At 36.2% G+C, this 14,891-nt stretch overlaps 1 protein-coding gene across 1 annotated transcript in view; it reads left to right on the top strand.

The window, feature by feature from the left end:
• Nucleotides 1-1,969: 1,969 nt before the first annotated feature.
• Nucleotides 1,970-14,891, top strand: part of LOC107684620 (rho GTPase-activating protein 42-like) — a 123,510-nt gene continuing 110,588 nt past the window's right edge. The window contains exon 1 of the mRNA XM_016480919.1: nt 1,970-2,335. Coding sequence (XP_016336405.1) covers nt 2,182-2,335 — 154 coding nt within the window. The 5' untranslated portion in view covers nt 1,970-2,181. The remainder of the gene's footprint in view (nt 2,336-14,891) is intronic.

Raw genomic sequence — 14,891 nt, 5'->3', positions numbered from 1 at the left:
ACGGTATAGCCCTTTAAGGAGTTGTTTGAGCGTTTGGTTTATTGTAGCCATATATGTCTGGCTTGTTTCATTAGACCTTGAAAACTGCTGCAGGTCATCAGCCATCCAGGAGCTTTCCTGATGTCACACACAGATAGATCTACTCTGCTGTATGACCCTTCAGGCTGTACAAGATATTGTCAAAGCGATCTGGTTGTTCTCTCTCTGAGGATTAAGTGAGTGACTGTTCTGTTGTGCACTTTGTTGTGCACACAAATTAGAGTAAATCTGCCTTTCTTGTGCTTTATCACCTGTAGGGCATCTATGAACACCATCATCCATGGCTGTAGATCCCAGAAGGACATGTCCACACGTCCACACCAATCATTACCATCATTACCATTTACCACCATGTAAAGAGGACAAAGAGGATGCCTACAAAAGGGGGGGCAGAGTCTTGTACAATCATGCCAGAAACACACTGAATAAGGAGATTACAGTGGCCAAGAGGAACTACGCTAAGAAGCTAGAACACCAGTTTTCTGCCAATGAGCCTGCATCAGTGTAGAAAAGCCTGAAAGATGTCACCAACTACAAGACACCATCCCCCAGCACTGACTTAACAACTTGGAGCTGAACACCCTCAAAACAGTGGAGATGATCGTGGACTTCAGGAGGCACCCCACTGCACTCCCCCCACTCACCATCATGGATAGCACTGTGGCTGCAGTGGAGTCATTCAGATTCCTGGACGGCTAACGCTAATATAATGAGCATTAGAATGAATTTTGTTCAAAATAGTTTCTTTAACTATTTAATGCTCCTATAACTTTTATTTCTGGTCGGCGTTACAGAGCACCGAATACCAGGACAGCCAGGCACAAGAACAGTTTCTTTCCCAAGGCAGTCTACCTCATGAACAGCTAATGTTCTCCCATTGTGCAATTAAAGTATGTGCAATAACCTTATACTTATTTATCACCCTAAATCCTAGTACATCCCTACAACTTTATTCTATTCCTATTCTATCTATAGCACACCTGTACATACAATTTATTCTTTTTCGTGTGGTTTATATTTATATTTATGCATGTGTATTTTATTCACATCTTATTTTTATTATCTGTGTGTTGTTGTTGTCTCTGTGTACTGGAAGCTTGTGACACTATAACAAATTCCTTGTATGTGCAAACATACTTGGCAATAAAGCTCTTTCTGATTCTGATTCTGATTCTGATGTAAATCAATAGGGCAAGATGCCACTGGCCACCCCTTATTGACCCTCTTGACCATAGATGGCCCAAAATCTCGTCTCAATACATTTAATGAAAGGCTTTAATCCTATTAGTTTTGTCAGTTCATCTGAACATGAACATTTGTGCAATTTAGGCAGTCAAAACAGTTTTGAGGTTAATTGATCTAATTTCGTGCCTTTGTAAAATACTGTTTTGTGACATTGTATTATATGGAATATCAACGTGTTTTGTGTCTCTTAATAGAGGGTTTGTGGACAAATTAATCTTTTTAGATTTGTGGAAATATTGTCTTTATTTTGCCAAAAATTGGTAAGGCTTGAGTGACATGTTACTAGTGTTATTATTATTATTTTTTTATAATTTATTATTATTATTATGAACTAATTACATTGATGTGTAAGCTATTTTAGTCATCTTCACTTATTAAAATCTATATTAAGTGAAATTGAGTGAAATAATTAAATTTGAATATAAAAATACGAGCAATTAAATATTTATATATATTCATATGCCTTTATATCATTTTACATAGATAGATAGATAGATAGATAGATAGATAGATAGATAATGTCACATTAACAAAAAATATAAATGTATTATTATTATTATTATTTGATAATGGGGATATTTATTTTTGTTAACGACTTCATTAATGAAAGTGTTGAACGTTAAGAGTAAAGCCGTTATAAATGCAGCACGTCTACGGGTGTTGTCTAATGTAGCCAGCAGGAGTCTCATGATCTCAGGCTGGCCGCTGCAGAAGTTTGGATTGATGAAAGTTCAGAGCGCGGAAGTGAAGAGAAACTTTCGCATGAATCTCTGCAAGAGAGCGACACTTTCCGCGTTTGAGTGTGGATAAGGATGCTAATGATGAGACGGATCCGCCAGTCTGTCTGAGGAAACACGGAGTTGCACTGTTCTGTGAGGCTTTATTTCAGGTCTGATTATGGGGTTGCCGACTCTAGAGTTCAGTGACTCTTTTGTGGACAGTCCGGACTTTAGAGAGAGACTCAAATGTCACGAGATCGAGCTGGACCGAACAAACACGTTCATCAAAGAGCTGATTAAAGATGGACACCAGCTGATCTGCGCGCTCAAGAGTGAGTACACAACACATCGCTATAATAACACCCGCATCTCTACTATCACCGCTAATGTTGGCTGTATCTCAATACCTAGAGTGCTGTCTACTTAGAAAGCATGTGGTCACTATAGGCGTGTTTTAAAGCGCGCGTGGGCTGTTCAACAGTGGTGTCTAGGTAGGCGTCTCACTAGGTTTTGAGACACAGCCAACGTGATGACTGAGAAATATCAGTTTGTTTATTCTCCCCTGTGATCACAAATAATACTAATAATAATAAAACATGGAACACTTTTATTAAATAAAACAACAACAACAACAAACATTACTCTTATTTCCAAAAATGGAAAATGCACAGATGTCCATTTTTTTTATTTCAAAAAGACACAAAATCACTGGTAAAATTACTGTATCTAACAATTAACACAGCATGAAATGTCACTGGTTTTAATCGCATCAGACAAAATGATTTTAGCTGAATGCAATGATTTTAGCAAAATGATGTGATATTTGAATTCTTTTAAAACATAATATTTAGCTTAACCCTGTTACTGCATGTTGTCCCTTCTATTAAAAAAGCATGATAGGAAACCAAGTAAATAATCTCATTACATTTGCTCAAATTATGCACAAATTGTAGTGTTGACAGCATCTCTCAAGATCAACACAGTCAACAAACACACAATTACCAATGAAACATTTTGTATTTAATTCATTAAAAAATACTTACTTTTAAGTTGAATTGCAGCCCTGTATTTACAGGGCAACCTTGTTAACCAGTCGAGCGTTCTGTAGAACATTTCATCTAAATTTCCATATGTGTAATCAATGTTTATTGCTTTGAATTTAATTTAAATTGAAACAGCACATGCATACGGACAAGCAAGATTCTAGCCTTAGTTTGCAGCTTTTTTATGAAAGTGACATATTAACAAATGCTATTTCGTTATAAATATGCTTGTCTGATCAGATAAATGTATGTACATTCAAATAGACATAGTTAGAAATGTTCTGAAATTTTGACTAATACATTTTGATGTCATATGTAATGTGTTAAGGTAGCCTAACTATAAAATGACAGAAGTTTAGAGATTTTTTTTTTTCTGGTCAGGGTAGAGACAGAAAAGGAGAACAAACATTTTGAAATGTTAAGTGTCAACATTTCTATTTCAGTTCATGTTTGAATGTTTGCGTGATAGTATCTTCTCTTCAGAGTTTATCTGAAGTTCTAAATGGCGAATAGTTTACTGATCAAGGCCATAGATACACTGAGACTGCTGTGATTCTCAGTGTAGTCGGTCACTAGAGGCTTTCGGTTTATTAGCCACTTACACTGATGAGTGCTTTTCTTGAAAAAAGAATCATGGTGAAATTCAGGTGATTTTTTTTGTTTTCTTTTAGACCTAAATAGTCTAAGGATTAAAATGAGTATGCCAAAGGTGCTCAGATGGTGTATTTTCAACCTGATTTCATGGAAAAACCTATGGTGATTTCATACAATGTGAATCGATTTTTAAATATTTACATTTTGAAATATGCAGCTGTTTTTGCATCCTTGCATGCTTTTTCAGCTAGTAATTTTCTGCCAGATGCATGAATGTAGATGTACTGTAAAGTAGAGTGATCAGATGCATTTTAAATAATTGCTAAAGGCTTCATTGGGCAAAAAAAATTTGCTGGTGCTTGCTGGACACTCTGGGATGTCCTGAAGACTTCTTCACTGCAGTCGACAAATCCCAAAGTTATTTTCTCTGATGAAGCTCCCTTTCGACTGTTTGGGATATCTGGAAAATCGATTGTTTGGAGAAGAAAAGGTGAACGCTACCATGAGTCCTGTGTTGAGCCAACAGTGAAGCATCCTGAGACCATCCATGTGTGGGGTTGCTTTTCAACCAAGGGAGTGGGCTCTCTCATAATTCTGCCCAAAAACACTGCCATGAATAAAGAATAGTATCAAAACGTCCTGCAAGAGCGACTTCTTCCAACGATCCATGAGCAATTTGCTGATGATCCGTGCATTTTCCAGCATGATGGAGCACCATGTCACAAAGCAAGAGTGATAAAGAAGTGGCTCGAAGATCATTACATTGAAATGTTGGATCCGTGGCCAGGCAACTCCCCGGATCTCAATCCCATAGAGAACCTGTGGTCAGTCCTCAAAAGGCGAGTGGACAAGCAGAAGCCCATAAATTGTGATCAACTCTGAGAATTAATAAGGCAAGAATGGATCGCCATCATTCAGGATTTGGCCCAGAAGCTAATATCCAGCATGCCAGAGCGAATTGCAGAGGTTATGAAGAACAAGGGTCAACACTGTAAATATTGACTCATTATATTTTTGTGCCAATAAAAGCCTTAAAACTTATTATATGCTTATCATTGTTTTTCTGTATACCATAGAAACATGTGGGAAAATAATCTACAAATACTGAAGCAGCAAACTTTGCAAAACACAACATTTATGTCACTGCCAAAACTTTTGGCCATGACTGTACTGTGTGGGGAATGCTGGAATTGTGATTGTAGAGGATTGTGGGTAAATACAGTATGAGCCCCTGCCCCCCTCAAGGTTGCCCCCCTGGATTATCTGATTCCCATGCCAATGCCGTGAAAATGCTGTGGCTTCTTTTGTGTGTGTGTGTGCAGGGCTCTAGACTCTTTCTTCCAAGTTCCAACTGGTCATATTGATGCGACTAACTTTCTGAATTGGTCGCCCAAGCACATGATTTGGTCGCACTTTAAAAAAATTAATTGATTAATTGCAATATCTGTCTGTATGTCTGTCAGGCTTGCTGCGGCAGTTGGTGTTACCGGTATTACCTGGTGTTCGGTCATACACCGAATACATTACTTACCCAACGCGTTACCCCCACTGTCTTTTTGCTATTTTAAAGAATTAAAAACTATTAAATTCAGTTGGACAACAGACGCTACAATTGTACAAATTTACAATTTTTAAGGTAATCTGCTATCGACCTTTTAATTTTTTTTCCATCAACTTAATTCCTAAATTTCCTGAATTCCTAATTTGCGATTGAGTGCGTGACGACGCAATGACACAAATGTGGCCACGTCAAATTTGAACTCGCACATTCTCAAAAAACGGTCGCAGGCTAGAGCCCTGGTGTGTGTGTGTGTGTGTGTGTAATTGAGACTTTCAATATTATGTGGCACTACTGACCTTCAAACATAGAAACAAAAGATAACTTTTTTGTCACAGAGTCACCAGCAACGCCAGATTCTTCAGCTCCACCCACTCGTTCACAATCACCAGAATTCTGATGCACTTCACCTGTCAGCACCAATCAAGTCACAATATAAAACCACCAGTTTTTAGTGAATTCCACATTAGCTCTAAGATAACAGCAGACAATGGTAGAACTGTCTAATGTTAATAGTAATAATTCAACCAACAATGAAAATTCATTCATCATTTAATCACCCATGTCGTTCAAATCTTGTCAGACTTTGTCCAGTTCTGAAGACTGTGCTGGTCTTTATATCTATGCTTTTTATTATTTTACAGTGAATTTTGTAAAACTTAAAAAAGGACACAAAAGTGTAGAAGTGTAATATAAGTGGTCAGTGTGACTTGTGGATTATATTTAGTCTTCCGAATCCGTATGATAACTCATTGTTGAGTCAATGAGTTGAACTTAACAATCAGATCAGTTCGTTTGTGAATGAATCATTCGGAACACTGGATCAATGACTTAATTAAAGGAATAGTTCACTCAAACATGAATATTTGCTGAAAATGTACTCGCCCTTAGAATATCCAAGATATAGATGAGTTTGTTTCTTCATCTGAACAGATTTGGAGAAATTTAGCATTTTATTATTTGCTCACCAATGGATCCTCTGCAGTGAATGGGTGCCGTCAGAATGAAAGTCCAAACAGTTGATAAAAACATCACAATAATCCACACGACTCCAATCCATCAATTATCGTCTTGTGAAATGAAAAGAAACATATTTCTATTTCAGTTATGTGAAACAAATCCATCTTTAGACAAATCCATCATTAAGGCATTTTAACTTTAAACTGTTGCTTCTGGCCAAAATGTGAATCCATAATAACACTTGCTTCAGTAAAAAAAGTCCTGTTGTCCTCTCACATCAAAATCCACTGACATACTGTGTTTGTTTAGAATGGTTTGGGCTATTTTTGCTTGTAAATGGTGCTTGATCTGTGCATATTTCTCTCCTGATGCAAACGAAGCAAATTTATCCCTGGACAAAGCAATATTGTACTGTAGATAGAGAACTCCTATTTTAGCCATAAGCCACGTTTGAATTTAAAAATGTCTTGATGAATTGTTTATTACAAACATGCTGTTTTTTTCCCCTTTACAAGACATTAATTGATAGACTGGAGTCATGTGCACTATTGTGATGTTATTGTGATGTTACTTGTGGATTATCATCAAACATCTCTCATATAGTCTCATTATGGTGTCACAGATAGCTGGGACTGATGTCAAGATTTTTAGTGAATAATGTTTTAAATTTCAGACTTCATCACACAAAGCTATCAACTGGCTTCAGAGGACTTGAAATACCATACACAAGGAATATGAACTTCTTTTGCATTCTTTTTGAAGCTTGCAAGCCTCAGTTATAATTCAGCTGCATGTAAAAGAGCATATAAGCGGGATTAAAAATCTCTCCTTTTGTGTTCCGTGGGAAAAACGAGGCTTGGAACAGCATGAGGGTGAATAAATTATGACATAATTTTTACTTTCAGGTGAACTATTCCTTTCGAGTTACTTGCCTATCAAAGTTACTTTCTGTGACACTCATAAAACTCTTATGTCCTTTAGATTACTTCACATGGCACACACAGACACAGACTTGCAGTTTAATACAAAAACTTTCAAAAATTGTACAAAGGAATAATTGTCCTAAAAGCTCTGTTTCACATAGGTCTATATGATTCCTCTCTGTACTGTAAATGTGTTGCTTTAACCTTGCTTTCTACCCAGCAGGAAACTTTTAAAACTAGCATTTCTTTTTAGCATTCAGAGACGCTTTTAAAATACTTCTCTCCGGTCAAATGAACCCAAATGATTAATACTGTCTTTCACACTGATGTGTCACCGGGCGGCAGTGCGATTTTGTTCACTTCATTCAATGCTTCAGTGGGGTGCATGTTTTTGGAAAGGTCACATAATCCTGCAGTTAACGGCGGCACATAGTGACATAGGGTCGGTTTTTGGTAATCTAATTGATGACGTTTACTTTATTAATGCATGTTGTTCATCGAAATTGTTAGTGTTTGATCAGTGCACGTGTGAATCCAAACAAAAATTTTTCATATTTGGAGCAAGCCATCATACAACACCATTGTAGTTGACGTGTAAATAAAGCCAGTCTAGCTGCACTACAAAGATGCTCACTCAGCAATGGAAATTTGAAATGAACCACGGCTCTTCTGCAAACATGATTAGTCCCATCTAATTCTGCAGCAGAGAGTCTGTCAAGATAATTAAGGGGAGCGCAAGCTGAAGAGACTACTTACCGCCCTAATGGGTTAGAGGTGCTGCCTGATCAAAAGGCCCTTTGCCTTATGAAGGTGATTAGTGATCTTCATCTCTGAATAAGAAGGATGTGAGGGTCGGATTTCTTTACACATTCAAATAATGATGTCCATGTAACTGCTATACAATTGCTCCTCATCTCTGAGTGAAATATTTAGGAAGACGTATTGTACATTAGAGCCCAAATTCATAAGGACTGTACAGGCTAGTGATTTTTGTTTGAATTTGTATGTTGTGACTGCTTCTCGTATGTGCAGTGGTTGCGTGATCTGTTGGCTAGCGTATAGGTTAAAGTCTTCTAAACTAGTATTAGTTGAAATAGTATTTATAGTTCCTGACTTTTTATAAAACAGGCTGTGTGACACACGAATACACGAATAATAAAGGGGGGAAGTCGTGGCCTAATGGTTAGAAAGTCGGACTCGTAACCCAAAGGTGGCGAGTTCGAGTCTCCCGTCTGGCAGGAATTGTAGGTGGGGGGAGTGAATAACCACCTTCAATACCACAACTGAGGTGCCCTTGAGCAAGGCACCGAACCCACAACTGCTCCCCGGGCGCCGCAGCATAAATGGCTGCCCACTGCTCCGGGTGTGTGTTCACGGTGTGTGTGTGTTCACTGCTGTGTGTGTGCACTTAGGATGGGTTAAATGCAGAGCACTAATTCCTAGTATGGGTAACCATACTTGGCCACATGTCACTTCACAAAAAAAAATAATCTAGCTCAAAATGTGCATTGGAATGCAGGTTCAAGGGACTTGATTTAAATGAAATCCACCTCTTTTGCTATTGCTCACGTGCAATGATTATCTCTCCGTGTGCCAAGGTTTCCGACCACCGTGGTAAAGGAATGTGAATGCCTAGGTTAGTTGAGATCTATTTATAGTGTCTGTGAGATTGTCGATTAACAAAGAAAATGGCACGGGTCACGGCATTCTAAAGGGTTTATATAACTCGAAAAATGTATAAGTCCCGCACACTGCTCAAGCTTGCAGCATTACAACATATTTTTAGCAACATTTTGGTCAATAAACCTTCCTCAGGCTTACAACATGCAAAAGTATCAGCAAATTTAAAACGACTCATTAACAATAATTACAGCTGTTAAATTATGCTAATTTGATCTAATATTTAATGTTTTTTTAAACAAAAAAAAAACTTTGCATATTTAGGTAGCAAATGACAACTGATAAAATTATTGACTATATTTGGAAACAGGTCTTGTTAATGTTTTTCAGTTTTGTACAAGGCAATTTAAGCAACAGTTTTTCAATAACGGAAGAATATATAAAAGTATGGTAAGTGAGGTAAAAAGCACCTCTGCTGTTGTGTCTGAAGGCACGATAATTAACATGATGATAAACAGCTGGTTGACTTTTTAATTTGTTGACATTACATGGTAAGATTCAGATGGTAAATATCATATTAAGTTAGGTGTCCACCTAGATAATCACCATGTTTATGTGATAATACCATCGTGTTTAAAAATATATGAATCATATCATATAATTAAATATCACATTTATTGTTACTACTGTAAAGCTATATTAAATTATTATAGGATCTCTTCTAATGTTTTCAGAATTTGTACTTTAAAAAAAAAAAAAGTGAGTCTCTATATTTTTAAAACTAAAATATTTTAATAACAGTATATTTACTGACCAAAAATAAATTATTTTATGTATCAGAATAAACAGAAAATAGTACACGCTTTGCTAAAGTGATATATACCTGTATATATATATATATATGGGCTGTTGACATGACATGGCATTTTCACTGTCACACAAGATAAAAATGTAAATAATTAGTATTATCATTATTTAAAATGCATGTTAAAATGGTTAAAAATTTCTTTGTCCTACATGGACCTGTTGTTATAAAAGCTGCCGCGTTATTCGATTTATTTAAATTTTTGAGCCAAATCTCAAAATTGTCCAATGGTGTGACTGTCTCAAGCATGGTTCAATAAATTGCAACTTTTAGAAAAACTTTTAGAAAGAAAAGCATAAAAATGTTAATAAATACCTCAGGCATAATTTTAGAAGTGTATATTTTAGTGAATGGCAATCATTTTTTTCATCCATATATTTCTAAAAGCATAGGGACTTGATACATTTTGTCTCTGAAAACCATGTCCTCTGGTGTGACACCATATCCTGATTTTAAATCGGCCAATTCCACAGACAGCTTTAATTAGTTGAAGGACCCCATTCAAGATCATGTTACTGAAGCCCCCTGTGAAGCCCATGACATGTGCACATGATAAATTTTTGTCTCAGAATGTTTCACTTTTATTTATTATTTATCAAATATTTAACTTTTTTGGGACCGCTATAAAAGTGTTACGTTTTGTTGTCCTTTGGTGCGACACCCCTAAATTGTTTTTTTTAATTTTTTTTATTTTTTGATGTTAAACTACATAATCATGGAAAACTATGCAAATTTGAATTACAGGTTAGCTAGGAATAACAAGGTCATAAACCAGGGATCCTCAAATCTGGCCCATGAGATCCACTTGAGTTTGATCAGGGTTGGAGCTAAACTCTGCAGCGCATTGGCCCTCCAGGGCAAGATTTGAGAAACCCTGTCATAAACTGACACAAAAGGCTGAAACATCCTTTGGTGTGACAGATAATGTCCTCCAGTGTGACACCTGTACTGTCACACCGGAGGACAAAGATGTCACACAAGTGGACAAGGTCTCTTCAAGAAGCATTTTAAAGGATTAGTTCACCCAAAAATGAAAATTCTGTCATTAATTACTCATATGTCGTTTCAAACCCGTAAGACCTTTGTTCATCTTCAGAACACAAATGAAGATATTTTTGATGGAATCTGAGAGCTGTCTGACCCTGCATGGACAGCAATGCAACTGAAATGTTCCCAAGTCCAGAAACTTAGCAAGGAGATCTGTAAAATAATCCATGTGACATCAGGGGTTCATCCGCAATTATACGAAGCTACAAGAATACTTTTTGTGCACAAAAGAGAAAAAAAAAACGACTTTATTCAACAATTCGTCTCCTCCGCATCACCCTGGTGCCATTTTGGAGAATATCCGCTGGACATAAACAGCGTATGCTGTTCTGTGTCAGCTGTGTCACACGGATACGCTGTTTCCATTCAGATCAAATCACAACAATGTAGGAAACAGATCCGGCGTCAGATTACTTTTTGATTAATTTTGACCTAACTCGTTTATCACATTGATTTGAATAGGATAATCTTGTACCATATTGATAACTATGGTAAAAAGTAGTACTAATCTTAATACTACTAAGTATTACGATAATCTTGTATCATATTGATAACTACTGATAACTACTAACTATTGATAGTATACTTATACTACCTTGATCGTGGTAGTTGCGTTGCTGTCTATGCAGGGTCAGAAAGGTATCGGATTTAATCAAAAATACATTAATTTGTGTTCTGAAGATGAACAAAGGTCTTACGGGTTTGAAACGACATGAGGGTGAGTAATTAATGACAGAAAAAAAAATGTTTGAAAATGAAACCACCACCACCCACCCCCTGTCCCCGCTCTCGTAAAGCACAAGCCGCCAGTGCACTAAATTTGAAAGCATTTTTCTTCCTCTATCGCTGCACTCTAGTAAGGTCTCTGTTTGGATTTCACTACTCTTCTGGGAGTGGTGTGTGTTTATGCGAGTAAGTGTAATGCTCCAGGGGCTTTGCCACAGGAAATGCGCTGTAAACAATGTTGGGTTTTGTCCTTTCCTCCCACACTGATAGCTTTCCTCACTGACAGTACTGCAAGTGTGTGTCTGCATGTGTTAGTTTGTATCTGTAGGATTCAGGATGCTGAGAGGCTAATTAATCTGAACAAAGATTGGATTGTGGGGAGTTATTTACACAGTGAAAGGTTCTAATTCTTCAAGGCTCCAAGAAACAAGTTACACAGTTTCCACTGTGTTAGAAAATGTTAGACTAGCCATTCCATCTATAACAATGGCAGTGTGAATACGGCTCTGACCTTTACAGATTCACTCCCAAGAGCTGTTGCCCGATATGACCTGGAGTCTTGGATGATAGAAACACTCTTTATTTACTAACACATCATTTAACATCTCAAATGATGCTAAATGAACATACCTGGATGACATGACCAACTAAGGGTAAACAGGAACAGAAACGGGGGTAAAACAGGTCCATGATCCTGACAGTGACACCAAAGACTAGGAATGATGCTGAAAAGTCAGCTTTGCATCACAGGAATAAATTAATTTTTGAAATATATTTAAATAGAAAACAGTTATTTTAAATTGCAAAAATATTTCACAATATTACTGTTTTTACAGAATTTTTGATTAAATCAATGCAACCTTGTTGAGCATAAGATCCTTTTTTTTCAAAAACAGAAAAAAAAAAATTAACTTTTATTTATTCTACACTTTAAAATGCCAGTGTATATAGACATATTTTAAAGGGGTCATATGATGCTTTTTTAAAGATCGTTATTTTGTGTATTTTTTAGTCTTTGCAACTTCAGGGATCTTATCTATGCACAATCAGCTTGTAACACTCCAAAGAGAAAGGAAAACTTGAAATCGCATCATATGACCCCTTTAAAAAAATTACAAAGACGAACAACAAGAGAAACTAGGAAAAAAGTACAAAAAAGGTAATAGAAAAAAAAAATTCTAAATATTAACAAAAGTATATCAATGGTACTAAAATAATCAACTTTTATAAATGGCTAACTTTTTGCTCCTTCGGCTGGTGCGTGTAATTTCAGAAGTTCATGACCTGGATGATGTCATTGTTGGTTTATGGGCAGTCAGTTGTGAAAATGGCATGTGATGTGACTGTATTAGAACTCCTTGCAGCAGACAGAAAAACATATTTATTTACACAACAATCAGTGTTTAGCTACAGTATTTACAGTATATGTTGCTTGCACTAGTCTGACTGTGCATTATTCATCAAGGCAACAGTTGTCTTTGTGATATTTTTTGTCAAAATGTAGTTACATGCTCTGCCTTTGAAACTACTTTCCTTTTCAAATGACTGGGAATCACTTTTATTTTTCAAGCACATTTTTCAACCACTTAGCTCCATTCTGGTAAATAATGACCACAGGTTTTCTTGTTAAATATCTTGGTTCCTTTTAAAATATCACATTGTTGAAAGTAAAGTTTCAATGTACTAAGTAAAGATATGGGGAGTTACAGAACTGAAAACTTCCTCCTCAGTCCAAACAAACCATTAACTGAAACTCGGCTGAACTTCCTGAACTAGGTACAGTTAAATATCAGTATATCATGATTATTTTTTCTCAAGATGCTGCATTGTTTCTTCAGGTCCTTCTAATATTTTATTATTATCTTGACTAGCAGTATCGCCCAATGTCATGTCTTTCGTCTTATAGTTCTATCTGTCTTACATTGTAAAACTCCTGCCAAGATCGGAAGATATACTGTATAATTGATCATTTATCCAGATGAATTCTCAGATGTAACTGAACTCCGTTCAGCTAATGCATATAACAACGATCTTTAAATAATCCCTACAGATGTTAGTATGTGATGTGTGGTGCTAAACGGAAACATTTCCCTTTGCTCAGCAGAAAGGAGCAGTTTGCACTAAACGATATGCTCTTTGCTGCTAATTAAAAGTGACACTGTGTGATGGAATCTGAATTACATGCATTTTATTTTTGTTCTGCTGGATGGCCGTTTGGTTTCGTTTATGCAATATATTTCAGGCATTGTATTGCTTTTTATGTATCTAGTGCATTAAAGCTGACCCCAAAAAAGCTGGTTTTGTCATTTTGTCTTTCCTCTTGTAGACGTGGCGTGATTACCATTTGAGATGCATGTCACTTTGCTTTTGCTTTAAGAGGCTTGTTTGTAAGACTTGCAAGTGATTCTATCAGAATCAAATCAGAATTAATGTATTCTGAGGCTGTTGAGCCATCGTGAACAAAGGTGTTCGTGGTCTGTGGTTCTTGTGTCTGACAGCTAGTATTTCCATCTGAATGAGGCTGATAATCGAGGTCTTGTCTTGCCACTGCAACCGGTTTGATTGGCAGAGATGTTGTTTTTTTTTTGTCTGGTTGTGTTTATTGTGTTACCTTAACCTATCTTTAAGGATGAAACTTTCTTGTAAGTTGGTAAATGTGTCAGACTTTTGCATACATTTTTGACTTGGCATGTTGAAGAATTTTGTCAGCATGTTGACATCTCTTCAGATTGCCAGAAACGTCTAATTAAGCTTCCACTGGAAATACTGACAGACTTTAGGTACTCGCTCACCCAAGGGCATAGAGTAATACAACCTATCAGACATATTACAAGTCAGAAAACCAGAACAGAGCTGAGAATTAAAAAGTGAATATGTATTAGATTAGAGTTCAGCAGGAAATTACACAGTTTGTTCCAGAATATATAGGCCTCTACTACTGCAAATGAAAAATAGGCCTCCTTGCGAAGTGTGCCAAATATATATAGCCTATATACAGTATACACTACCAGTCAAAAGTTTTTGAACAGTAAGATTTTTTATGTTTTTAAAGAAGTCTCTTCTGCTCACCAAGCCTGCATTTATTTGATCCAAAATACAGCAACAGCAGTAATATTGTGAAATATTTTTACTATTTAAAATAACTGCTTTCTATTTGAATATATTTTAAAAAGTAATTTATTCATGTGATTTCAAAGCTGATTTTTTTTAGCATAATTACTCCAGTGTTTTATACACTATACCATTCAAAAGCTTGGAGTCAGTATCATTTATTTATTTTTATTTATTTATTAATTTTTTTGGAAAAAGGAATTATAGAAATTTATATTTTTATTTAGCAAGGATGCTTTAAATTGATCAAACGTGATGATAAAGACATTTATAATGTTACAAAATATTTCTATTTCAGATAAATGATGTTCTGCTGAACTTTCTATTCATCAAAGAAACCTGAAAAAATTGTACTCAGCTGTTTTCAACAATAATAATAATAAATGTTTTTGAGCAGCAAATCAGAATATTAGAATGATTTCTGAAGGATCATGTGACACT

The sequence above is a fragment of the Sinocyclocheilus anshuiensis genome, unplaced genomic scaffold (assembly GCF_001515605.1).
Source record: "Sinocyclocheilus anshuiensis isolate Anshui unplaced genomic scaffold, SAMN03320099.WGS_v1.1 scaffold41, whole genome shotgun sequence".
NCBI classification, from domain to species: Eukaryota; Metazoa; Chordata; class Actinopteri; order Cypriniformes; family Cyprinidae; genus Sinocyclocheilus; species Sinocyclocheilus anshuiensis.
Note: the sequence above shows the minus strand (reverse complement) of the source record. Positions and strands in the feature narration are given on the sequence as shown.